The sequence below is a fragment of the Epinephelus fuscoguttatus genome, linkage group LG1 (genome assembly GCF_011397635.1).
Source record: "Epinephelus fuscoguttatus linkage group LG1, E.fuscoguttatus.final_Chr_v1".
Lineage (NCBI taxonomy): Eukaryota > Metazoa > Chordata > Actinopteri > Perciformes > Serranidae > Epinephelus > Epinephelus fuscoguttatus.
The window spans coordinates 6,197,258-6,223,439 of NC_064752.1; the positions used below are offsets into that span (position 1 = coordinate 6,197,258).

Below are 26,182 nucleotides of genomic sequence, written 5' to 3' on the forward strand. Positions count from 1 at the left end.
GTCCCTGGCTTCATATGAGCAGAGGAAATCGCAAGTAGCTGGTAGGTTAATTTATACAATGTAAAATGCCATAGGCTCGTGCTAATAACGTTAGCATGTTGTATTTGTTTAGAAAATGTGTTTAGTATCAGTCAGTTGTTTTGTCGGTGAACCTCATTAGTTGTAATAGAGTTGAATTTTGTGATGTTACCTTTGTTAAATGTCGCCTTTGTCCCTGGCTTCATATGAGAAGAGGAAAAGTTTACTAGCCGGCAAGCAAATTTATACAGTGTAAAATGCCATAGGCTTGTGCTAATAACGTTAGCATGTTACATTTGCTTGGAAAACGTGTTTCGTATAAGACAGTTGTTTAATCCTGTATAACCCTCGGCCTTTAACACTATTAAACTGTCCTATCAAAGACAAAAAGCCAAATAAAGACACCAGAACTTTACAATGCCAGTGTGTATTACACTATAGAGCTAACTACAGGAAAAGCAGACACACATACACAGGTTTGTGCAGTCTTCTTCAATTAAATAAATCATTACAGACTCACCGAGGAATGAGTCCTAAAGCACTGCAGTTGAGTTAAAGTTGAGCAATAAGGGCAAGTTTATTTAAATCGCACATTTCAGCAATAAAGCGATTCAAAGTGCTCTACAAAAATCATCCGAAGCGTCAATTAAAGGCAGTGCCGCTAAGGAGGAGTGAACTTGGCATGGTGAAACTGCAGGTGAGGTGAAACATTTCCATGGAATCAGTAGTGACTAGCCAGATGCCCCCAGAGAAAGGTTTGGGTGTGAGAGGCAGTTTGACAAACAAGTGGGCGGTGTGTCTGTTACCAGTGTTGTCACAGAACTGGAACTGAAGAATGAGTCCTAAAACCCAGACATGAGTTAGCAATTCAGCACTCCTGGTTCCCTCGTCTCATAGTCAATGGGTTTTTTATGAAGATTATCATGCTGGACAAAAGGTGTAAGGATCATAAATGTTTGCCACGGAGCTTAATTTCTGCAATGAGTCAAAATCCAATGGAAAAATCCAGCAGGCTTTTTGACAATTGAACCAGGACGATGCTAACTTCAACTGGGAGAGTCAATGAAATATGTCTGATTATGATTGATGATGATAATATTGGGCTGTTTTGGTCCTGCGTGCCCTCAGCAGCGGTGCTGACTGCTCATTTTTCATCCAGTAGATCTCATCTAAGATTTTCTCAGCCACTCCTTGTCACTTCATACTGAGTGTTTGTTTATACAGCTGTTCAGGATGAACCAGCTTCGTTTATAATACTAATCACTTTATTTAAATAGCACCTTTATGAACAGAGTTTACAAAGTCTTTTGAAACGCAAAGCGAAAGCAGAAACAGGATACTCAGAAAGCAGTAAAACAAAAGTTTAAACAAGATGACAAAAAATGCAGAATGCAGGACACAAAATGTTAGTAAGTAAACACAAATCCATCCATTTTCATCTGCTGATCCGGGGCTGGGTCACTGGAGCAGCAGGCCAAGCAAAGCATCCCAGACGTTGCTCTCTCCAACAACACTTTCCAGCTCCTTCTCAGGGACCCCAAGGCGTTGCCAGGCCAGATGAGATATGTAATCCCTCCAGCGTGTCCTGGGTCTGCCCCGAGGCCTCCGACCAGGGGAACGTGCCCGGAACACCTCTAAAAGGAGGCGCCCAGGAGGATCCTGATCAGACACCTGAACCACCTCAACTGACCCCTTTCAACGCGAAGGAGCAGCGGCTCTACTCCAAGCTCCCTCTGGATGTCCGAGCTCTTCACCCTATCTCTAAGGCTGAGCCCAGCCACCCCACGGAGGAAACTCATTTCAGCCGCTTCGAAATACAAATAAAAAGACCAAAAACAACAAAAGCAATAACAAGGAAATAAATACATATAAATAAATAAAAGACAACATCACATAAAAGCATCTCTTGTGAGGCATTAGTAAAATGGCGGGGGAAGGCAGTGATGATGGAATCTACTAACTTGGATAAAATTCTGGTGATGGAGTGATTTGCTAAATTTAGAGGAGAACGATGCTCTTGCTTCTTCAACTGCCTTTTGATATTTTTTCATTGCGTCTTTTTGTTACGTGACGAGGCAAGCTGCTGTGATGGCAGATGGTTACCAGGTGGAGAAGGAGTGGAGCAGGAGGCAGCAGACCTGGATAACGCTGCAGGTACAGAGAAGCAGGTGCATTAATCAAAAGCACAGGATTCACAAGGTGGCTTGAACGTGACTGACTAGTAAGCAGAGTCTACGATCTGGCAGCGTGCTGGAGTTGGAGCCTGGTATTTGAAGCTGAGCTGATTGAAGATGATGAGCAGCTGTGGTGACTCCTGTGCACCAGACAACACTTCTGTAATCAGAGCGAGAGAGGGGAGGTGGAAAGCTCCTGGCTAGGAGGGAGAGGAGGCTGCAGTTAATAATAATTAATAACTTTGGCAACTTGATATATGTGCCTCCTTCCTCTTCAGCCCAGACAGCACAGTGGTGCAGTGGTTAGCACTGTTGCCACACAGTGAGAGGGTTCCAGATTTGAACCTGCTAGCCAGGCGGGGGTCCTCCTTGTGGAGTTTTTATGTTCTCCCTATGTCAGCGTGGGTTTTCTCTGGATTCCCCAACTTCCTCCCACAGTCCAAAAACATGCAGGTTGGGTTATCTGGTGACTTGAAATTGAAATTGTAGGTTTGAGTGTGGCGTGAATCTACAGTATGTGTCAGTCCTTTGATAGTCTGGCAACCTGTCCAGAGTCCAGCGGTTAGAAATAATGAATGAATGAATCTTCATCAGCACTCACAAACCATGTCTGACTTTCATTTTTATGTCAGTGTGCAGACCATCAATGCGTTGTTTATTGTCATAAACACTTAGTTACACAAGTTGCTACCTGCCCATATAACTGGAGCTGAGGAAGCGTCTGCACACATCCCACAGTATAGTATGAAATGCAATCACATACACACAATCATAATATAATGTGATGGCAGCAAAGTGAACAGACATCTGTTACAAGCCTGCTAAAAACATTCAATGCTTAACCGAACCTTCAGTCTGATCGCAAAAAATCAAAAAATCCATGTTGCAAGATGTGTTGTATGTAAATGTGAGAATGGGGCTGGGCTTGCCAGGTCTTTAAAATCAGCCAAAGCTGGTTCATCGGTCAGTGCGCTGCACACAACCTGTCAGTTTGCATTGTACTGTCTTCGAATCAGTAGAACCTGTGGGACGTGTGAGGCTCCTCTAATGATGCCAGGGGGGACTACGTCGAGTAAGTACACTAGAGTTTTTATCAAAGGTATCTGTTTTCACTTTGACGTTTTATCTTGTCCTGTGTCGGTCTCTGCATCCACACCCCAAACCTGATTGCGTGCACTGTATTGTGCTGTACATGAATACAGTCTGTAATGTTGTATCTGGTTGCGTAATGTGTTTAGACAGAAGCACACGGTATTGTACAGTCAGCTGGAAGTTTGGGGGATGATGCATACAGCTTGGTATGTACTTCAAACAGTAAATTAAATCAACATAATAAATCCTCACAGATCAGCTGCTGCTGTCGGGTCACATGGGCTCAGTCACATATCCGGTTTCCGTATGAAGCTGTCTGGCATGTGGTTTTTCATAGCAAGGTGTAATGTGTCTCACAGAAAAACAGAAACAAAACAACAACAACGACACAAAAAACTACAAAGAAATTAAAAGCAACAGGGACAATGCTGTTTATCAGCTGTTATTTTACTGTCTTTTTAGCAGCTTAATTCAGAAAACATGTTTTCAGTTTGTCTCAAACTGTGTCTGTCTGTGGTTTGGTGGTCAAAGCCTGTTCTCATGCCAGCTGCTGCTGTAAGTGTTCATATGACTGTGGCGAGACACAAAAAAACAAGAAGCTGAGGTTAAAATGCTCCGTAGAGCTGACGACAGCTGAGGCATCAGGTGATAACTCTCTGTGGGTTCGTCAAAGGAAGCAGATCCTTCATGTTATACATTATCATTTGATCTATTGTTAATATAAAAATATTTATTTGTAAGTGCAACGTTGGGGTTTAAAACAAGCTCATGACAAAGGAGCAATGGAAAGACAAACTTAAACTCAACAGTTAAAAGTTTCAACTAAGTCATTGCTTGTCAAGAATTGCCTCCGGGACATTTGAGGCACAGGTACTGTAAAGGTATTTCAGACTTACTGTGTCATGTTCAAGGGGTCATTTCATGTTGCACAAACTTGTCTCTGCTGCGTATCACACACAGCGTTGAATGAAATTGCCTCTGGCGGCTGAAACTGCTTTTATCAGAGTCTGGATTGTGTTTGTGCGTGACTGCATCGCCCCCGCAAGATTTCGGGGAGGGGGCTGACATGATTTTCCAGGCTGCTGTTCTGGGGGGCCTGAGGTGGAGCCGAGCATTTTTCTTTTCTTCTCTTAGACTGTCCTGTTGCATCACGCCCCACCCAAGCACATTTCTTCACCACATACTGTAACTCTGCCAAAAGTGGTTGCATGTACAACCTGGCCTGTCCACCCCTGCCCTGCTCCAGTTTCTGCCAGAAACAGCACGCCAGTTGTCAACATGCTCAGCCAGTTTGTCGAGGTGAATCTGGGTCTCTCCACATCCTCACCTGAGCGCCAAGCGTGACCCTCACCTGGGTCAGCACCAGGCTGCAATCTCCAAGGCTGAAAATGAAGCTAACACTCAAGTGCCAAAAACTGCAGTTCCTTAAATGGCCACTTGAGGCTGGCTCCAGAGCGAGCCAATCCACACAGACCCCCATGTTAAAATGCCAAACTTTACAGCAGAAATAAACATGTTTACAGCCTGATACACAAAACAAACAAAGAAAAACAGGTTTTGGTCTCTGTAGTTAAGCGTCTACGTATAAGGGATGCACGATATTATCAGTACATCATCAGTATCGGCCAATATCAGCTTTAAAATGAACTACCAGAATCGGCCAACATGCTTCTTCTAAATTTGCACAATGAGCAAAAAAATCCAGTAAAAAAAATCCAGTATCATGCATCCCTGGTATACATGTCTATGACTACGATGACAACCATAAAAATTGCACTAATCTGATTTGTTTTGGATATGAAAGAGATGGTCAAGTAAATGTTAGACATTATATTTGATTGATGCAAATTAATTAAATTATGGTCACTATCTTCGTGTTTGTCACGGATAAATTAGACTTTTCTTCTACTCGAGATTTGCTCTTTATAAAAGGTGGATTAAATATCACTGCCATCAAATAAATAAATAAATGTTGTATTGTATTAACTTGTTCATGGTTGCTTGTTTTTAATCTCTTTCAGTCTTTGACTCTGTGGAGTCTTCCCCCATGAAGAACAACTTTCTACACCGCACCAGTGACATCTCATTTGAGGAGCTGATTGTGAGGCGAGGCCAGTCCTTCGACGTGGAGGTTAAACTGACGAAACCTTTTGACTCTAAACTTCACCCACTCAAAATTGTTGCAAGTACAGGTTGGTGTTTCATTAAGTTATTTGTTTTGAGTATTTGTTGAGGTCTGTTCTGCTCTACGAAGCCAAAACACAGTAATATCTGGAAAGAACTCCGACCATGTGGCATCTTTTTACTGTATAAAAACATATGAATTGTTATTAATGAAATATTGTCACCGTTAGCGAGACAGAAGAGTTAGCGTTGGCCCGACAGGGAAGTTAACGTTAGCGTCTTAGCTTAGCAGAGCAGCAGTAACTGAAAATATGCACACTTCTACACGTGTAAGAAATAAGATAAAGTAAGACTTCATGCATTTTAATCTGAGTATTCAGCTCAACTCTAGTAGGTACTGAGTTTCCCCTTAAGATTGTAAAACTACATTTTAAGTTAGCTTGAAACTTTCCCACAGTTTTTCCTTAATTTCACTTCTTAAAGTTTGAGGGATCTTGACAGCTAGTGAAATATCACATCACTGCATTAATTGGATGGTCTGTTTAAACCAATGGATGGATGAATGAATGGATGAATGGATGGATTGTTACATCAGTAAATGAAACGTCTGACTCCCTCTCTGCAGGAGAATATCCAAGCGAGGACTCGGGGACAGCATCAACGTTCGGCATCCCAGATACTGCGAACTGGTCAGCATCAGCAAAGGCAGTGTGGAAGGTGGAGCTTCACAAAGACTCTGACCCAAAGTCGGGCAAACTGGTCCTCATCATCACCCCCCCAGCTGACGCCCCCATAGGGGAGTACACCATCATGGGTTATCACAGGGACGAGGAAAAACTGCTGGCAAAGCCTGTGGTGCTCTTCAACCCCTGGTGTCGCGGTAGGTCAATCATCTGTCTTGTCTGTTAAAATACTCTGTTACAAGTAAAGTCCTGCATTCAAATTGACCTATGGCTAAGCCACGCCCCCCTCCACTCACTCGGACAAACAATCAATATTCAGTGACCGGCGCTATGGCAGGTGTCACAGTACACAGCATTTCGCAGGAGGCAATTGGTTATTTTTGGAGACATAACAATCAGATGTCATTGAGAAGTAACAAAAGGGCCTAAACTACGCATTGGAGGGATATATTCATCATTTTATTGTTGAGAAGGTCGATGAAAAGCTTAAATTACAAGCCAAAATTTACAGGTCACAGTGTACGCTTGTGAACCGCATCTCGTTGCCATCGCCATCAAAGACAACAAGTTAAAGTGCCACTGAAGTTAAGGTTTTTGGCTCAGAATATGAGAAAAGGATAATGGCCTTTTTACCATCTTTACCAAGAGTGTCTCTCCGTTAGTTTGGTGCTACAGTATTTACACTGAATCATTCAGCATAACGTTTGCCAACCTTTGTTATCTCTGCCATTACAGATAAGTTAATGAAGCTAATCTCCAGAAGTTAACGTTAGCTTAACTAGAGCCCTTTGGACAACAGCTAACAATGATGTACGATCACCAAAGTACAAAACTAGAACAAAATAGGCTAATGAACTCCCAGCAAACAAGGTGACATGATGAACAACGCAGCTAGGAGCTAACATTAGGCTAACTTTAGCTAACGTTAGCTAGAGATGTTAAAGATAACTTTATATTTCTTTCCAGCAAAGTGACAATATGTTGCCTCAAACACGATGTTGACTTACCTTAGAACAGATGTAGACATCATTGTTAATCTTATTCACGGTGAGTTGATGTTGTGGTCTAACGTTACCACACAACTTTATCCAAAGGAGACACTTTTCTCGGTTGAGATGTGGTTTAAAGGGTAAAAAATACACCTCGTCGCCCAGCCTCTCAGGATACCTTGTGTCAGAGTTGCATGTACCCCATGCACACCGTTTGACCATTTTTAAACTTCAAATCTCAGAAAAAGCTCATAAAACCGAACAAAACTGACTTTCTGTAATGCATTTCAATGGACGTCCAGGCAGAGAATGTCCGAGTGTATGGGAATGGCTATACGCACTGTGATTGGCTCATCGCGTTTGAGGGCGGGGCTTAGCCATATGTCAGTTGTTACGTAGGAGTAGGCCTGCACGATTAATCGTAATAAAATCGTGATCTCGATTCATATGCATATGCAATCTAATTTTTCAATGACGGCGATTCTGCCGGCCCCGCCCGTGCTGGCAGTCAGGACATCATCTGCATGAAAACAAGCGCTCCCAACGACACAGCATTATACCACGTGATGCAGAGCACCAGCCAGCCGGCAGTTTGGAAAGCAGCGAGACGTGGGGAAACACACTGCACACTGTAGCCTCATTTTGTGCCTCATACAGACCTGCTGGTAAAGTTAACTTAGCGTTAGCAAACGTGATAAAAGACGGCAGAGAGGCGACGTTGTGCAAATAAACCAAAGATTTATTAATTCTCTGTAGCAGTAAACACATGGGCCAATAACAAATGTGTTAACTAACTATGCTAAAGCTTTACAAGCTATTCAGGGCTGCTGACGATAACATTAACATGACAAACAGCAAGGCTACGGCAAGTTAACGTACTGACACTCCTCAGACACACACACACACACCGGACAGCCTCTCAGTCCTTAGCCGCTAACGTTAGCTCATGTACAACACAGGTACCACACAGAAACTTTTACAAAGGGTCATAATGTGCTTCTAGTGACTGTCAAATCGCCAGCGAAAGATGTTTACACCACGGACACGGACGGAGAACAGCCGCCTGCTCTCATGGGACAAAGATCCCCTGAGAAGAAAGATGGATCACTCTGCTCTGCCGTCAGGAACAAAGTGGGGGGCAAAGATCCTCTCTGAGGAAGAGGGTTCACTTTGCTGCAGGGTTCACCAAAACTTTTTTTTTTCTTTTAATAAATTGAACACACATTAAAGAACATACAAGATCCTGTAGAGAACTAATACATATATTACAATACGATAAACATTGTCAAATTAAATGAAGGAACAGGATTTTTTAAAGGCAAATAAAATATTGAGGATTTTTGTAAAAATATACGGAGACATATAAATAGTTATATAATTACAGATATGTAGGCTATGTTAGGTGAATACTCCTGTCAAATGCATGGTGTTGAAACATTTAATTTTGACTTAATTCCAGGCCTGGAATACCTACCTCAGAAAAATGTTGTTCAGCATTGATATTATTGTTAAAATTGTTCAAAAGCTGTAAGAAAAGACAAGAGACTAAAGCTAAAAACAGGAGTATTCCCTCTCTGCTGACCAGAGTTTATGTGCATTGTGTCTCTTGTATCAGGCACAATCATAGGTTTTGTTATGTAATGATATTTTTTTATTGTTTATTTATAATTTTTGTTACTTTTCCTTTTGTATCAGGAAATAAGCACAATATATCTTTATGTTGAAAAAAATCATGAGAGAATCGTGATCTCAATTATAAGCCAAAAAATGGTGATTCTCATTTTTTCCAGAATCGTGCAGCCCTACGTAGGAGTATATAAGTATAATCAGGAAGAGTATTTAAAATGCAACAAATACAACATATACCGTAATACAAAAATCCACCATAAAACAACAACTATTCAAACATAGAGGCCTCTCAAGAAAAACAAGCACATGTCTCTGTCACCACATTCTTCATGATGCCCTTAAATTCATTAGTGGATATAAGTGTTTCTTATATTAGATCTTTTTGAAGATTGTTCCATGTCTATGATGCATAGTAGGAAAATGCAGTTTTCCCCAGATCTGTTAAGACCATTAAAAAGCAACCACTTAGAGGAGCGTAGCTGGTAACTACCAGAGCCGACACACAGCAGGGTGCAGAAGTCAGCTGGAAGTTTGCCCAATATTGCTTTATAGATAAAGATATACCAGTGCTCTTGTCTACGAGTGGTCAGTGACATCCAAACCACTACATCATAAGGAATGCAGTGATGAGTAAGTGACTTTGCATTTGTAATAAAACATAGAGTTATGCATTTTCGTTTGCTTGAGCTACACACGTGAGCATAGACTTTAATGAAGACTGAGATCAGGAGCCACTGCAGTGATGGCAGTGAGGCAGGTAGATGAGACGACTAACTTCAATGTTAAGAAATGGTGCGGTCCACTTTAGGGGTGTCTGAAATCGTTTTACAAGATTCTTCCTGGCACAAATACGTGAAAAATATTGTAATATTTACGATTACAGGTAAGCAGAATTTGTACAAGTTTCGATCCCCCCAACCTGTTGTTTCGACGTCTTCTGGGGGGGCAACTGTCATAATTCGGGAGGTGGCAAAGTGGCAACTCGAGTAAAGTATAATAAATTTGTACTCAAGTGCAGTACTTGAGTAAATATACTGCTATCTTTTACTTTTAATACGTTAAATACATTTTACTGATAATGCTGATGTTATCTTATGTGGAAGACTTTGAATGCAGGACTTTACTGAAGTAAAGTATTTGAATACTTCTTAACCGAACACTATCATCTGTCTGTCTGTCTGTCTGTCTGCATGTATTCACTCTCTGTAGACGACCAGGTGTACATGGAAAATGAGAAGGAGGTGGAGGAGTATGTGTTGAATGAACAAGGAGTCTTGTACAGAGGAAGTAAAAACTACATCATGCCTCTAGACTGGGACTTGGGACAGGTACACACACACACACACACACACACACAAATAAGCATACATATATATATATATATACATATATACATATATATATATATAAACATATATAAGCAACTGAATACCTAATTGTGAAATTTAACCACTACTGAATACGTAGCCTTGATTCAGTATATCATGAATCTCTAGGGTTTATTATTATATGTCATAAATAATCAATAATTGCAGTCTGATATAAAATAAGAGCAGATGATGTCTCTTATAAAGTTTACATAATAACCCCATCTTCAGTTTAACACCACTGTGTTGCCATCAGTAACATGAACTTGCACCTCCTCACCTCTCTTCCTGTCTGCTTCTGTCCAGTTTGAGGAAGACATGGTCAAAATTTCTTTAAAGATGTTGGACGTCAGCCACAAACACTATGAGAACCCAGCTGAGGATGTTGCCTCTCGCAGCGACCCCGTCTACGTCGGCCGCGTGATCAGCGCCATGGTAGGACACAAGACAACTCCACGAACCTTTTACAGCAGCAAAGCGTTTACAGGCCGACATTTCTGACTGTTGTGTGTCAAAATCCGGCCGTTATGTGATTCAGAGTGATGCCATGTTGGGGCTGGGGATGGAGTCTGCAACAAATTAAAGTAATGAGAGTAAAAGTAGGGTTTTTATTTTGGGTTTTCTGTGCTAATTAGCAAGTATTATCGTGCTAACATGATAAACTAAGATGGTGGTGGTGGTGGAAGCACTTGGGTAACTTACTTGAGTAAACTGTAAATGGACTGCCCTTGTATAGCGCTTTTTTTAGTCTTCTGACCACTCAAAGTGCTTTTACACTACGTCACATTCACACAGTCACACACTGGTGGCCAAGGCGACCATACATGGTGCCACCTGCTGTTCAGTGACCATCCACACATACCCACAAACCAATGGAACAGGCATCGGGAGCAATTTGGGGTTCAGTATCTTGCACAAAGATACTTTGACATGCGACACTGTGGAGTCAAGAACTCGTCTGTGCAGGGAGGCAGGTTGGCGAAGCAGTAGGTGCTCAAACTGTGTTTTTCTCCTATGTAATTTCACACTAGCTCCTGTATGTGTGTGTGAGAGAGAGAGAAATAAAGGGGTGGTTCCTTATCAGTATATTTTTGAACGGTGGTATGAAGCCACATGACCCATCCCCACCTTCAGTGTTTCTCATGATATCCACTTCATGCCCCTCCCCCACAGCCTGTCAAATCACTAAAGGGTTAAAAGTAAAATTACTCATTATACTGAAAGGCCACATATAAAAACATTAAAAAGACTTGGCAAATGTGTCTCATGTGACACGGTTTTAGGGTCATTCTTTGGAGTTGTGATTTTGAGGCAAAAAAAAAGTCACATTATGAGAATGAGAGTTTCCTTGTTTTCTTCCAGATCAATTCTGAAGATGACCACGGTGTCTTGGAGGGAAACTGGGGAGGCAGTTTTGAAGGCGGGTTCTCACCCTCTCACTGGAGTGGCAGTCACCCCATCCTTAAACGCTGGTACGACAGCGACTGCAAACCGGTCAAGTACGGGCAGTGCTGGGTGTTCGCTGGTGTGATGTGCTCAGGTAACGTCTCACTCTGCAGGTCCCACACCTGGAACATCTGTAAAGATAATTATCAACTCGAGTCATCGCAAACTTAACTGACAATTTTTGACTCAAATGTATGGACTTGTGTCTCCTCTCTGTTTTATATGATTGTAGATTGAATGTGTTTAGGTTTGGGACTTACTGGAATGACTCAAATCTTTGTGTTTGGTTCCAGTGATGCGTCTGCTAGGTGTCCCCACCCGTACAATCACCAATTTTGCGTCAGCCCACGACACCAATGGAAATCTGACCATCGACCGGTTTCACGCCGAAGAGGGAGTCACACCAAAACAGAGCCAGGACAGTGTTTGGTGAGACACACAGCGCTTTAATACAAGTCCATCAAAATTAAAACACGTCCCACCACATTCTGTCCTTCAGTTTCCAGTTTCCTTAAATTCAATACATTGATCTGTAATGTGACTGATTGATCACATGCACCTTATTCCTGAGGGCCATTGATATGAGAAATAAAGTTTCACGAGACATAGCGAAAAAGTATCAAATCAGAATTAGCAGAAGAGAATGACACTTAGACTGACAGGTCCGTCACTCAACGTCAGTACATGATCCCTGTCTTTCCCCGTCTGACTTCATTCTCAATCTACATTAGAAAATTGCTCGTTATAAAATAAACTCAGCAACATACATTGAAATATGTATTTAGTCATTAGGGTTGAGAATGTGTTACTGATTTACCGTACGTCCATTATATCATATAAAAAAACGAATGCCAAAAGTTATTTCTTTAACTACTACTTTATATGACTATAACTGAAGTCTGCTGCTAAATTCAGCTTCATGTTTCGCTCAGAACAGTTTTTATATCGGAAGTTAAAAAAACGTGTAAACTGCGTTGCTAATGCAGATGAGCGGAGGATTAGCTGTGAAGCATCACATTTATTCACTTTACATGGAGCTACAGTTAATACTGAATTATGTTCGTATCATTCATATTCATCAGAAATCAGAAATCCTCTTCAGAAGGAACAGATGTTAACCTTAAGCTAGCTCGGGCCATGTTAAAGTTAACGATATTTTAACGGAGTAAGGCGAGTTAATTGCTAGCGTGCTCAGTTGAAAAAGAAAAAAAAAACACAATGCTTTGAGATGGCTGTCAGAGATGGCAGAGCTATGATCACATGATCCTGTTTGAGCTTTAACAGGTGGTGTGTTCCACGTTTTATTTCCCAGTTACTCTTGGAAAGAAGAATAGAGTACGGTAAATAAACTGTTACCATTGGAAATCACTGGTTTCGGCTCAACGCTGGAAGTTGAACACATAATTACCTCCGCCAAGGAGGCTATGTTTTTGCCGGCGTTGTCTGTTTGTCTGTTTGTTTGTCTGTTTGTCTGCAAAATAACTCAAAAAGTTACAAACAAATTTTGATGAAATTTTCAGGAAAGGTGGATAATGGGACAAGGAACAGATGATAAAATTTTGGTGGTGATCAATTGAAGCAAAGTGGATAAAATAATGAAGTCTATCGTCTGACAGCCTCAGCAGCAATTACAATTTCTAATGACACGGTGAAAATAGCACCATCTGGTGGCCGGAAAGCACGTCTTCTTTTACTTGCTAAATATTGTTGTAATTCTAAAGTTGAAATTAATGTTCTGTGTTGGAAAAAAAGAAAGTGAAAAATACAAAAAAAAAATTATATTCTGTGTTGGTACAAAATAAAATCAAAATAAATACACCACAGTGTCTCCATGGTGAAGGCATATATAACCTAATAATGATAGTGATGCAAATAACCTAATGGTGATGCAGGCTGCAAAATCTGATGCAGAGGGGGAGGGAATATGACCTACTTGGCGGAGGTCTGCACTCTCTGAGTGCTTCTCTAGTTCGCGCAAGGTATCATGGGGGCTAAGAATAAGGTGGATAGATTATGTGTATACAAAACATTACAATCATAATTCAAAAATAATATTTACAAAATATCACTGCATTTAGGAAAAAAAAGGACCCATGCTGTCACACTACACAAGTCATTTTAAGCTGTTAGCTAGCTGGTTAGCAGCACACGTTACAGACGTTTTCGAATTCATTGAAAGATTCCTTTTCCGTGTCTGTGCTGATATAATATTCACATGCTGCTGAATTATTCATTGACACGCTGTCTTGTAAATTTCCATGGGTGTGTAAAGTATCGTGCCAGACCAGTGCCACTCCTTACAGCTGAGTAAATGACAAAAATGAATAAAAACCAAATTAACAAGGGCAATCTGCCATGTTTTTAATGAGAAAGTGTTCCCAGTTTATAGAGGTTGGATCAGAGTAAAAAGGTTTCACATTAAACACATTCTCAGGCCTATTATCATGACAGCATGTCATTACCTGCTAACTGCAGCTAGCAAAATAATCTGACCTCTGAACAATGTGATGTCTTTTGCGTTGTGGCATTTTACCTGATTTATATCTGAACATGTGGAGGTGTTTGGGTGTGGTGACTTACCGTAAGAACTTTTGATCCACCAAGAAAGAATGTCACCATTGTCTACTGTGGTGGAGAGTTGAAGTTTCCCATGACGCTTTGAATACTTTTTTTTGGGTCTTTCCCGACACCTTAAGTGTTATATTCAGATATCAGAATAGATTTTATTGTCATTGCACAGGAAGTACAATGAAATTTGCTGTGCCGTGCCTGAATATAAAAATAAGAAGAATAGACAGTCATAAATACACAACACATATGCGTACACAATCATCCCAAATCAATTCCAATATTGAAGAGTTCGTCTCAACTGTACGAGAGTGATGACTCACTCAGCGCCACACATATCCACTCACATAGTGGATGTGGTTTCAGAGTTGGAGGTTTCAGAGAGCACTGAGCTGCTGCGTCTGTTAGCGCCGCCATTCTCCACCCAGAAAAACAGAAAACATCAGAAAACAATATGACTAAATACTGTTGATATTTTAAATGTTTTATGCGTTCATGCCAGTGATAGCTGTGGCTGTGTTTTCGGGTTGTGCGTCTGTTCGTCCGTTGTATTCTTGTGAACCCATATCTCAAGAATGCCTTGAGGGGATTTTTTTCTTGGCACCATTGTCTACTAGGACTCAAAGATGAACTGATTTTAATCAGGAGAGACTGGTTCTTAGAGAATTTATTTACAGGTGCACTTAGGTATGAGAAATGTCTTTGGCGATCAGACCCCATTGTGATGTCATCTAATCCAGGGGGCAGAAACCAAACCAACATGCTCCTCCTCTGCCCTCTTTACGCACCGCAGCCCCAAACTGCACATCATTTTTCTTTATTTAATTATCAGAGGCGCAGTGTGGGAGATGTAAATATTATTTCAAATTAAGTTTTGGTTTAGACCTGTGGACGTGGGAAAGCAATTTGCTGTCCAACCAGGCAGCTGGTGAACCCGAATCTGGCAGAGAGTTGGAGGGAGACGGTGTGGTTTACGCCAGACTATCATACTTGTTGTTCAACTTAACGGTGGGTTATTGCCTACATCAGGCTGCCTGTATTAAGATGTTCTAATAGTGGTGTCATTTTACAACAGAGACAAACAATGCTGAGGCTCAGGGCAAACTGACAGAGACGTCTCTCTGCTGATGTAAGCAATGCACTCGTCTGCAGCAGAGAGCTGTGACTGGGAGGAGCCTGCTGGAGCTGTTGTGTTATTTTGTGTGTACTTGTGCATTTTTTTGCATCTAGTTTAATGTCGAACTATTTTCGTTTGACTTTTTGGATGGTTCAGATGATACGGAGTTAACTGCACCTGTTTCATTTCATTTACCTGTCTCACATTACTGATAACAGAAGAAAATAAAATGTTTTCTCACCTTCTTGAAAAGGTGGCTGAGGGAGGTTTACCATATTTGCGCATAGCCACAAACCTGTTGATATCCAAGTCTTTCATGATGTTTGAAAGTAGTTGTGTTTCTCCTTCCAACCAGAAATGTTGGCTTTTCTTTTGAGCATGCATCTCTACCCCAGCCTTGCAAACTGTTGGCTAGTTGGTTTGTATTCAACGCACAGAGCCGACCATAAACAAGCAGGAGGCCGTGTGTTGGACCAGAATGTTCTGGTTCTTCTAAATCCAGTTTATCAGTGATGTATCTCAGTCTCACTGCACCACTGTGGCAGAATCTGAATGCTGTGTGTGTTGGACCAGAATGTTCTGGTTCTTCTAAATCCAGTTTATCAGTGATGTATCTCAGTCTCACTGCACCACTGTGGCAGAATCTGAATGCTGTTTTGTGTTTAAGGAACTTCCACGTGTGGGCGGAGTCGTACATGAAGCGCCCTGACCTGTCAGAAACAGGCAAATATGACGGCTGGCAAGTTCTGGATCCAACACCGCAGGAGATGAGCGATAGTACGGACTCCTTTGTTTATCTCCATAAACTTTAAATGTGATGCACTTTCTTCCCTGCTCTGATGACCTTATTTCTCGCCCTGATTTTACACGCTGACCTGTTTCTACTCTGAGAATTTATCAACAGTGTCACTCGTAAGTCCAATGCTTTGATGCAGATGATGATGACCAGGGAATGAGAACGGGCTGGAAAGCCCCTTTAAAGAAGTATTTCACTGCTGGAAAGAGTCTTTTCATAACGCAGAAAAATGCTTATTAGTTGTAGACATGTCTCTGTCTCTTATGCAGCATGTGAAGAAAATTACAAGCACGGCTGCTCTCCGCTTTCAATGTCAGATGGTCCACCACATTTTCGTCACGTCTTGTCTCATCGACGAAAAAAAAAATCGATTTTGTCTTACTTTGTATTATCAAGATCTATTTTTAGCTCTTCATCGTTGTGTTTTCATCATGGAGAAAAAGGTAATTGACGAAAAATTATCACCATAGTTATCGGGGGGGGGGGTTCAGGTTGAGTTTCTCTGGGCGGGGAGCAGGAAGACGAAGGCGCTGGTTAGATGGAGGGAAGTTTACCATAGCTCATTTACACATACTACCCACAGTTATGACACAAAGCTGGTTGAAAATCTGCAAAGTATCCTTTTAAAGTTATCATCTGTAGAAGTTCTCTTTGACTGCAGGAGATTATGGTTGCATATGCGAGTTTCTTTTTGTATCAAAAGGAAACTCTATCCAAGAGGAGTCTTAAGTTCAGGACTGACGAAGCCTCTTGGGTAAGAGGTGAAACGTTTTCCAGTTGCCGACGATACAGCAATTAGGACCATCACGTGGCAGCAAAGTGAGGAATTCAGATCAGACAGTGGTTTTCTGTGGTGGGAAAAAAATCTACTTTAAGTTGAGCAGTTTGTTACAGCATTTCATGATTTAATTGTCTCTTCTCCTGTAGATGTTTACTGCTGCGGTCCAGCCTCGGTCAAAGCCATCCGGGAAGGACAAGTAGACCTCATATATGACTGCCCTTTTGTCTTTGCTGAGGTCAATGCTGACGTTGTTCATTGGCTGGTCAGTGAGCAGAGCTTGAGTCTAACCTCATCAACATATACATTTAATCAAGGGCTGCAGCAAAAGCTAATTTGATTGCAGATTTTGTGTGATGCATTGTTTCTTTTTGTTGTTTCTTTTGTTTGTCCTGTCAGGTCAAAGAAGATGGCTCACAAACAAAGATCGAGTCTTTCCCTGGGAGAGTTGGTATCAATACCTCCACCAAGGCTGTCGGCTCCAAAAAGAGGGTGGACGTCACCGACACCTACAAACCAAAAGAGGGTGGGTTCACCTAACAAACAGATCATACACACAAACTACTGAACTACAGTAGTGGCTCTGGAAATTGACCGAATTTCTTCATTTATAGGGTCAGATAAGGAGAGGGCTGTCTTTAAGTATGCCGTCAACATCACCAAAGACTACTCTGCAACTGATGGCGATGAAGAGGTGGAGGAGAACAACAGCGCTGAAGAGGGGGAGGACAGCGTCGAGACAGAGGAGGGTGCTGAGGGTGAAGTGGTGGAGGAGTCAGATGATGAGAATGAGGAAGCTCCACCTCCAGCTCCAGTTCCACCAGTGGTCATGACGTTTAAAGAGGTGCGTCACAGAAAGCAAAGTCCCTGAGTTTCCCTTTAGTGCAGTTGATCAGGGTGTTTTTTATCTTATTTTTAGTCTCAATTTTGTTTCTCAATGTTTTTTTCTCTGGTTAGGTTTAGGCACAAAAACCATTTGGTTATGATTAGGAAAAGATCACATTTTGGGGGTCCGATCCCTGCTGGAAATGCAGCGATGTCTCAGTAAAAACCAACCGCTATCTGTGGCACTACCCCGGGAGGAACACAGGGACAAAAAACAACTTTGTTTGGTGGCTAAGAAGTTGCTGGAAACACAGCAATAACCCGCTAAATCACAACCGGTTTTGTTGTTTGTGAGTCACAAACAGTGGTCTGCAGCTTGGCAGTCTTCTCACCTAGGTGATACGCCATCCACCCTCTCCTCCACCTCCAGATTACAGTGTCAGCTCATAAACTACATCAGTTTAGAGATGTTGATATGATACGTATGAAATGTGCACATGTGATGAATCTGTGGTTTGAAGAAACATACGCTGCCAACATTTTCTTCCAGTGATGTGGCTGGTGATGTAGCACTGAGCAACGGCTAAATGTTAACAGACAACAGCGTGCAGAGTTAAGGGGGATTTAAACTTGTGTGGCAGACCCTTTACTGTGGCCTACGGCGTTGTGAGCATTTATACTTGTGCAGTGGTGTGTCTGCCATTCTGCAGTTACACCTACAAAAACTAGGCAGCGGTGGTTTCAGCTTTTAAAATAAACAGGAGGGTCTGAAGGTTGGTTTATTTCATGACTCACTCATTTCGGTTACTCTTTCACTCGTGGCACCTGCAGTCTTTGGCACTTCCATGCTGGCTTTCAGCCTCGGAGGTTGCAATTTAGTAATGATGGGGTTAACCTTCACCAACCAATATCTGGGTCATGCCCAGGGTCCAAAACTAACTTTTTCACTTACCAGCCAGGCTGGCTGGTAAGTGAAATTTTTTTACCAGCCAGGCACATATTTTACCAGCCAACCAAATAAAAATAGCTTTTAAGTGTTGTAATTTGCTATCAGTTTTATTTAGCATGTCATTTGGGTCTTGTATGCGATTCTCAATCAATATTTTAATAGTGTGCACTAATATTAATAATAATGTATGCTAAAATATGAATAACTGTTTCAACAGTTAGGTGTAATATTTGGGTTAACAAATTCTGTAATATTCTTACTACAGTGCAAAAAGAATCTTTCATTAAGGGATTTTACATGAATCACTGACTTCAGTCCCCTTTGGACAGTTGAGACATAAGATTTTAGCTCGACCAGACTGCGACAGCAGGATCTGCCCTATATAAACATGAATGTCTGACCAGTGGTGGACAAAGTATTCAACGACATGACTTGAGTGAAAGTAAAGATACTCTTGGTCAAATATTACTCCAATACAAGTGAAAGTTGTTCAGTCATTTTTTTTTTACTTAAGTGAAACTGCACCAACTGATTAACATACAAGTAAAGAACAGTCCCTTCATAAGTAAAGAACAGTCCCTAAAGTGCGGTGAGGTTTGTGAATGGTTACCTGCCACAAAGACAGAAATGTGAACAGCTCGTTTCTCCTCTGACACAACACATACCTGTGTGCTAGGCTGTTCAGGTACGTTTGGGCAGCGATCACAGCGCACCGAAATTCTCGCGCGAGCCCGTTTACATCAGATGCGCATTTCTCTACGCCGGTCAACAAGCAGTTCTGCTCCCAGCTGTTGTCTCCGTCATATTTGGGGCTGTTTTTCTATCATGGATAACTGCCCAGTTTAACACATTCACTCACGGCTCGCGTAGAAAATAGACCAGACGCTGAAACGATCACTGCAGGGCAGCTCCGCAGCTCCGCCGAAAGGAAACTGGCCTGTGGCCCTGGCGTTACGTGACCAAAGATCGTCTCTGTCTGAAATACACATTACTCTGCCGGGAAACCAGCCGATACCAGCACCGTTCTACAGTAACCTCTTAGCTGTTACAAAATCACCCTAATCCGGCTCATGCTTAAACAAACACACACCTTTAACTGTTACCTGTAATTATGGAATGGGGTTGCACATTTATTAGTGTAAAGCACACCCAAATAAGGAATGTTTTTTTGGCACTGTTGTATAGCGTGCCCATGCAGAAACACTCTCACCATCCCATGGTAGAGCACAAGCTCAAGTGCATAATTACTCTTATGTAACATTGAATAGATCAACCTTATTAAAGACCAACTTAGCTTTGTTTCAATTAAGTTTCAGTTGGCCCTTCATCAATGTCTTCGTCCTGTCATTGCAGGTGACTCACCCGACAAACGGGAAGGATGTGAGATTGAAGCTGAAGCTGAAGAGCAGTACTGCCAGGAAGCTGTCCATCAACATCAGCGTCCAAGCCATGCATTACAACGGCAGGCCAGCTGTCAACATCAAGCATGAGAAGATGGAGAGGTCACTGAAACCTGGGAAAGGTGAATCTCTTTCACTGGACAGAGGTGTTTCTGTTGACTGCTGGAGGCAGATAAATAAAAGGGTGGAGAAATAAAACCAAAACTGTCTGCAGGTTTAGACACTATGATGGATAGGTGAGAAAACATTGTATGTTTTTATGGAATTTGTTGTGAACCGACTTTAAATCTCTCGTCTCCTCTCTGTCTCTCAAAGCTCTGTCAATCCCTATCGAGATCCCGTTCACCATCTACCATAAACACATGATTAATGCTGACAGCATGAACGTATCAGCTGTGGTCACAGACATGGAGAACCCAGATCACACGTACCTGGCTGATGATGACGTTGTGCTGCTTGACCCTCCCATTTCCCTGGAGGTCAGTAGAAAACCTCTGTCTCTAATATCCCGTAATGTCTGGCTTCGTTCAGCTTTGTCACGTTGGTATCTCATCTCACACTCAAAGTCTGGGATTTTACAAAAACTATCTAAAAACTAATGAAATAGTAATAGCAATACTAATATAATTCAGTAAAGCTTTAAATAATGGCAACGCGCTTGAAGTTTTTTATTCATTCATCTTTTGTTTGTTTTGTTACGTTTGGTGCATAATGTTGATTTGCTGATGTACTACGTTGTATTTTTATAGCTGCAATATGAGTGTAGAGCCCAAGACAAATTGACTTTTGCACACTACGTCTGTATTTTTCACAAGCATGTCAGAATCTTCCTCACTCATCTTATAGAACATGATGCATTGCTGTAGGCGAAACTACCCAACAGTATTTTTAGGAGTTAAAATGAGCACAACCTTCAACATCTACAGTAAAATGCAACATACAGGCCCTGATCACACGGAAAGTGTTTTAGCAGCTGGAGGCGGCTTTTTGTAATTGTTTTTAATGAGAATGAAGCTTTTTGCTTGCGGTTTTGCGTTGCAGCCTGCCTCGCATATCTGCGCTCTAGGCGCCTGGCATTTTTGCCGCAGCGCTCTAAACACATCGAGTTGAAAAACTTCATCTCAGAGCGGAACGTTTCTTCTTTCGTCATCTTTGTCCAATTGGATGATTTGAGAGGCGGGCCTTCTGTGGTGTTTTTTTTTTTGTTTGTTTTTAAATATATTTTTTGGGCATTTTTAGCCTTTAATTGACAGGACAGACAAGTGTGAAAGAGGGAGAGAGAGGGGGAGTGACGTGCAAGAAATGGCCACTGGTTAGAGTCGAACCCGGGCCCCTGCGGCAGCAGCCTTGTACATGGGGCGCCTGCTTTATCCACTAAGCCACTGACTTCCCAACAACAAGTTTACAGTTGGTAAACAATGGAGGAGAAGCTGGTGGTAGTGGTTGCTGGATCCCCCAAGCTGGACAATAGAGAGCAGGTTGTCAAACTGCCCCCGAGTCATCCTAAAATATGCGTAGAAACAGCCATCATCGAGGAGAAGCTCCTGGACCAACTGGTGGTACTCCCCATGACCCACCCTCTTTTTTAGGGTCTGCAAAATGCATTCTGTTTGATCAGAGCCTCATGCAGCAGTAATAATAATCCAAAAACATCAGATAGTGTAGTACAACACTGACAGGGAACATTTACTGCAGAGAAAATACTTTTTACTTTGAGTAATTCAAGTATATTTAGCTGAAAATATTTTGCAGAAAGTATTTTCACAAAGTGGTGTCAGTACTTTTACTTAAATGTGGGCCATTGTTATGTTATTACTTGGTTAGAGTTTGGGAGACAAATATAATAATTGACATCAATAAATCATCAATCAATCAATTAAAAAAAATATATACAAAGAGGATATTTTTGGCAGATATATAGATGAGGACAGGTTGTGTTAGGGGAGTGCACATTTATTTAGCAACACTGGGTGGTACTTTGACTGTAAATAAACTGGGTTTATTACTTATTTATTTAATTGGGTTGTAAATAGACTGTTGAATTTGTTGAAATATTGTATAAGTTAAAAGAAGAAATGTGAGAAAGGGATAGGGACTTATAAGTTTTACTTCTGCCTGCTTCTGTTCAGACACTGTTATCTTTGTCGATGCTCATGATATAAGAAGATATAACCGTAAACGTACACTGCAAACTTCTTTACATGAAAGCACATCTTGTGTTTGGGCTGTTTTTCTCTCATCTTGATGCATGATGGGAAGTGATGTTTCAAGAGGTTGCAGTTTGGTTTCCTGACGGAGTGTATCTGAATTATCTGTTAAAATGTGTGTATTCCAGATTTTCGGTAAGCCCCGAGTCCACCGAAGAGCGAGAGGGGAGGTGGTTTTCATGAACCCGGCCAACGAGACGCTGACAAACTGCCATCTGACTCTCTCTGGAAGTGGCCTGTGGCGAGATGAGGTTGATGTCAAGTGAGTGTGTTTTCTTACAGCTGATCATCTTTTGGTACCTGACAGTTTTCGATACTTGGCGCTACGGACACATTTGAGTCGGCACCAAAAAGGTTTTGTGGTTCGACACCCAGCTTTAGTTTGTGGCATATGACGGCAAAACAGTGCATCCGTTCAAAGTTGTGTTGCCTTTTTATAATGCAGACAACACCAGGCAACATAAAGAGCTTTACCCTCAAACTAATCTTTTTGTTTATTTTTACTCTTTGTGTTACTCACAGGATTCCAGATCTGAAGCCAAACATACAAGCTCGTGTCACGTTCTTTTTTTACCCATACAAGGCCGGTGAGAAGACCGCCATGGCCGACTTCGACTGCAACGGCTTCAAAGACGTCAAGGTCTCTTGCCCGGTCAACATCGAGAAGTAAATTCTCCCTGATGCTGAGTGAGAGTCACATATGTTTACTCAGAAAGGTTTACTGTGGAGGTATGGAAGCATATAAAGTTTTCTTCAAGAATTCAACGTAACACGCAGGGAGTAATTATTATACAAATGGTCATATGCGGGTGAAGTATCCCTTTAATGTCAGTAAGGTGTCCACAACAGTGCAACAATGACTCTGCTTTGTAACAGGTGAGGGTGGTGGTGGGCTATTTTTGATAAGTTTCTCCTCAGCATGTGAAATAAAATAAATATCAGTAAATCGTCTGAGAGTTTGAACATGTTTGCCGTAATGGAATTACTAGAACTATACACAATTTCAAGTCGTGCTTTTTAGACAAAGTAAGACAAAAATGTCCCGTGGATAAGTAGAGTTTCTCTATAAAGGGTGATGTGGGAGTACTCAATGCAACATGCATCATTAAGAGAACCTGTTAGATTTGATGAGCGTAAATCATAAGGTACATTTCAGTTTATAGCTTTTGGTGAAGCATACATTTAACAAGTTTTTTTAAATATTGAAATCTTTAATTTGACTCTTTACCCGTGACTGCTGTAACACTGGAATTTCTCAATTGTGGGATCAATAAAGGTGTATCTTATCTTATCTTCCATTTTTAATTTGACTTCATTCAGTGATTTCCAAAAGAAAGAGCATGTTGTTTTCAGTCAAATGTGGGTGCAGGGCATAGACTGTGTGAAAGAAGTGGAAGGAGCCACCATGACGTCGCCCACTGGCTTGTGAAGGCCTGTTTTGAAGCCTCTCATTTTGGCATTTGGTCATCGCCATCTTGGTTGTTTGGAGCCAGAAGTGACCATATTTGGACAAGAGAGTGGAGCTGTAAAGCAGTGAGAGGTTGATCTGACTAGGACCCTACAATACCAGAGTAGCAACACACATTGGTCATGTGGAAAGTTGGTTACGTGCCCTCTAGTGGTGGGATAGCGTGTTGCATATCCGACCAAGAACTGACTGAACTTCAGTACTGCTGCATTGCTGCCGACCAGGAATTCTTGTGCGTTTCCAAAGTCAAGCAAACCTAAAAGCATAATCTACCATAATCTATCGTAATAAGAGCATCGGTGACCTGTTTACAGGTAAAACAAACAAAAAAACAGCTGTGTACCATAATGTTACTCTCTACATTTTGAAATAAACAAATTATAAGCATGACTTAATATGACCAAGACACCTAAAAGTAAAAACAAGGCTGTTTTCATCAACTTACAAGCAAGTGCACGTCAGACATACTGTCAGTGAATGGGATTTCTGGATGGGAAGGTAATGCCCTCATGCCCCACTAGAGGGCGCGTGAGGCTTAACTTCAGCATACCACAGGAGTCAATGGAAGTGTCGTCACTGCTATTGTAGGGTCCAAGATCTGACTAATGCGGGATTTATACTTGTGTGTCAGCTCTATGCAGAGCCTACGCATGTGGCCTACGCAGTTTATACTTGTGCGGTGGTGTGTCTGTGTCACTCTGCAGTTACACCTCCAAAACACTAGTTTCTGTGCTGTCAAGTTTAGTTGATTCAAAACACATTAAACACACATTAAACATGGCTTAATAGAGACAGTTTCAAACACAGGTACACAAACCAGCTTCACTATAACTCACAGCATTCACAGACAAACACTTGTCTTTATCTGGACACATTTTCCCCACAAATGCAACATGCTAATGTTTTTAGCACAAGCCTATGGCATTTTACATTGTATAAATTAGCCTGGCAGCTAGTGGGCTTTTCCTGTACTCACATGAAGCCAGGGACAACAGCAACATTTAACAAAGGTAACGTTACAAAATTCGGCTCAATTATAACTCACAAGGTTCACTGACAAAACAACTGTCTTATACTAAACATGTTTTATACACAAATACAACATGCTAACATTATTAGCACGAGCCTATGGCATTTTACACTGCATACATTAGCCTAGCCACGAGCTGATATTTCCTCTGCTCATATGAAGCCAGGATAAATCACACACAAGACTTAAAATGCTATTTTTTGTGGAGGCTTTATTGTCTTCATAATTTATTGTTTCTTATCTGTGAAATTAAAGTAAATAAAAGCTTCGTTTCCACTGAGGGAAATGGTTTCAGCTTACAGAAATAGACAGAGATATGTAGTTTCATTTCTGGGGAGGTGAACGTCAGGCTACAGTTTAGGCTCTACGCCGTAGGTTCGGCATTGATTCAATGCAGAAGTATAAATCCCACTTAAGAACTCAAGCAAACCACCATGGTAGTGACGTGTCAGTCACAAGGTAGCCACGCCCTGAAGCATACCATGTTATTGTCTATTTTACTCTAAGTGTGACCATAACTTAGTAAATGAACATCATGCTGTACTGAAGAGGACATTAAACTAGTGATTGAGGCCATGAACTCATCAGGAAAACCTTTACTAAGGTAATAAATCAAGTGAGTAGTAGAGTCATTCTCTCAGAGACAGTAGAGTCGCCATCTAGTGACCATTAAGGCACTTCTGCATTAACTTCACTTCTCAGACCCGGAGGCTCAGTGTTGCCGACTTATTTCCAACGATAGTCACCAGCACAAGCTCCAAACGTTGCTAAAAGTCACCAGATGTTGTCATATGCTCATTTGCATATTGGTGGTGTCATCAAGTGTTAATGGAAGCATTAATACTCCGCTGAATTAGATTCAAAACATTTGAGTGGCATGAGAGCAATAGCACTTACACTACAGTGCTACAGAAGTCGCAAAATTTGTCGCCAGTTGCAATAAAGTCGTAAGGGTCTGAAAAGTCATTGAATCTATAGTGATAAAGTTGGAAACACTGCAATGCTACATTCACTTCTTTATACAGTCTGTGGTGCAGGGTATAAAAAAGCCGGCTATGCGACTAACAGTTGGGATTTTTTGTCAGAACCAAACTTATTTGTTGTTTGCATTTTGGTCTATTTTGTGCTACAGCCGCTCCGACTTCTCCTTGTATGGTGTTCAATATTTGGGTAAAATGGGAGCTGTAGAAAAGAGCCAGCTCACTCCACTGCTTCTTGGTTCCCAGGAAGAGTTTACAGACCCACTTCCTGCTTTAGTTCAAGGAAACTCTCAAAAAAAGGAAGGGTCATTACGTCAGTGACAGCATTCGAATTTTGCATTGGTGCAAGACTTTGGTGCCACTTCTATTGAAGTCAATGGGGCGGCACGACAAGTCTCACTCTAACCCATCATATCTTTTTTTTGTTTCACCTTTGACTCAAAAATGCATCCACTAAATAAAGAAACACACATTACGTGATGTCGACAGAGTTTTTTAATCTAAACATACACGTTCGATTTCCTTGTTATTGGTCTCAAACA

The 26,182-nt window shown here is 41.5% G+C and overlaps 1 protein-coding gene across 1 annotated transcript; it reads left to right on the plus strand.

Annotated features, from left to right (window-relative positions):
* The first annotated feature begins 3,108 nt into the window (after positions 1–3,108).
* Positions 3,109–23,453, plus strand: tgm8 (transglutaminase 8). Its single transcript, XM_049589607.1, has 15 exons — positions 3,109–3,264; positions 5,306–5,476; positions 6,034–6,288; positions 9,919–10,037; positions 10,383–10,511; positions 11,439–11,616; positions 11,816–11,951; positions 15,875–15,984; positions 16,931–17,046; positions 17,181–17,307; positions 17,396–17,625; positions 19,909–20,077; positions 20,271–20,434; positions 22,291–22,424; positions 22,685–23,453. The coding sequence occupies exons 1-15, from the start codon at positions 3,240–3,242 to the stop codon at positions 22,830–22,832; spliced, it is 2,211 nt and encodes a 736-aa protein (XP_049445564.1). The 5' UTR covers positions 3,109–3,239; the 3' UTR covers positions 22,833–23,453.
* The last annotated feature ends 2,729 nt before the right edge of the window (positions 23,454–26,182 follow it).

What these genes read in the sequence shown, in the direction of transcription:
- tgm8 (XM_049589607.1), top strand. Translation starts at nt 3,240, where the DNA reads ATGATGCCAGGGGGGACTACGTCGA. An exon ending in CAAAATTGTTGCAAGTACAG is followed by an intron (nt 5,477 to 6,033) that starts GTTGGTGTTTCA and finishes CCCTCTCTGCAG; the next exon opens with GAGAATATCCAAGCGAGGAC. An exon ending in GCCGCGTGATCAGCGCCATG is followed by an intron (nt 10,512 to 11,438) that starts GTAGGACACAAG and finishes GTTTTCTTCCAG; the next exon opens with ATCAATTCTGAAGATGACCA.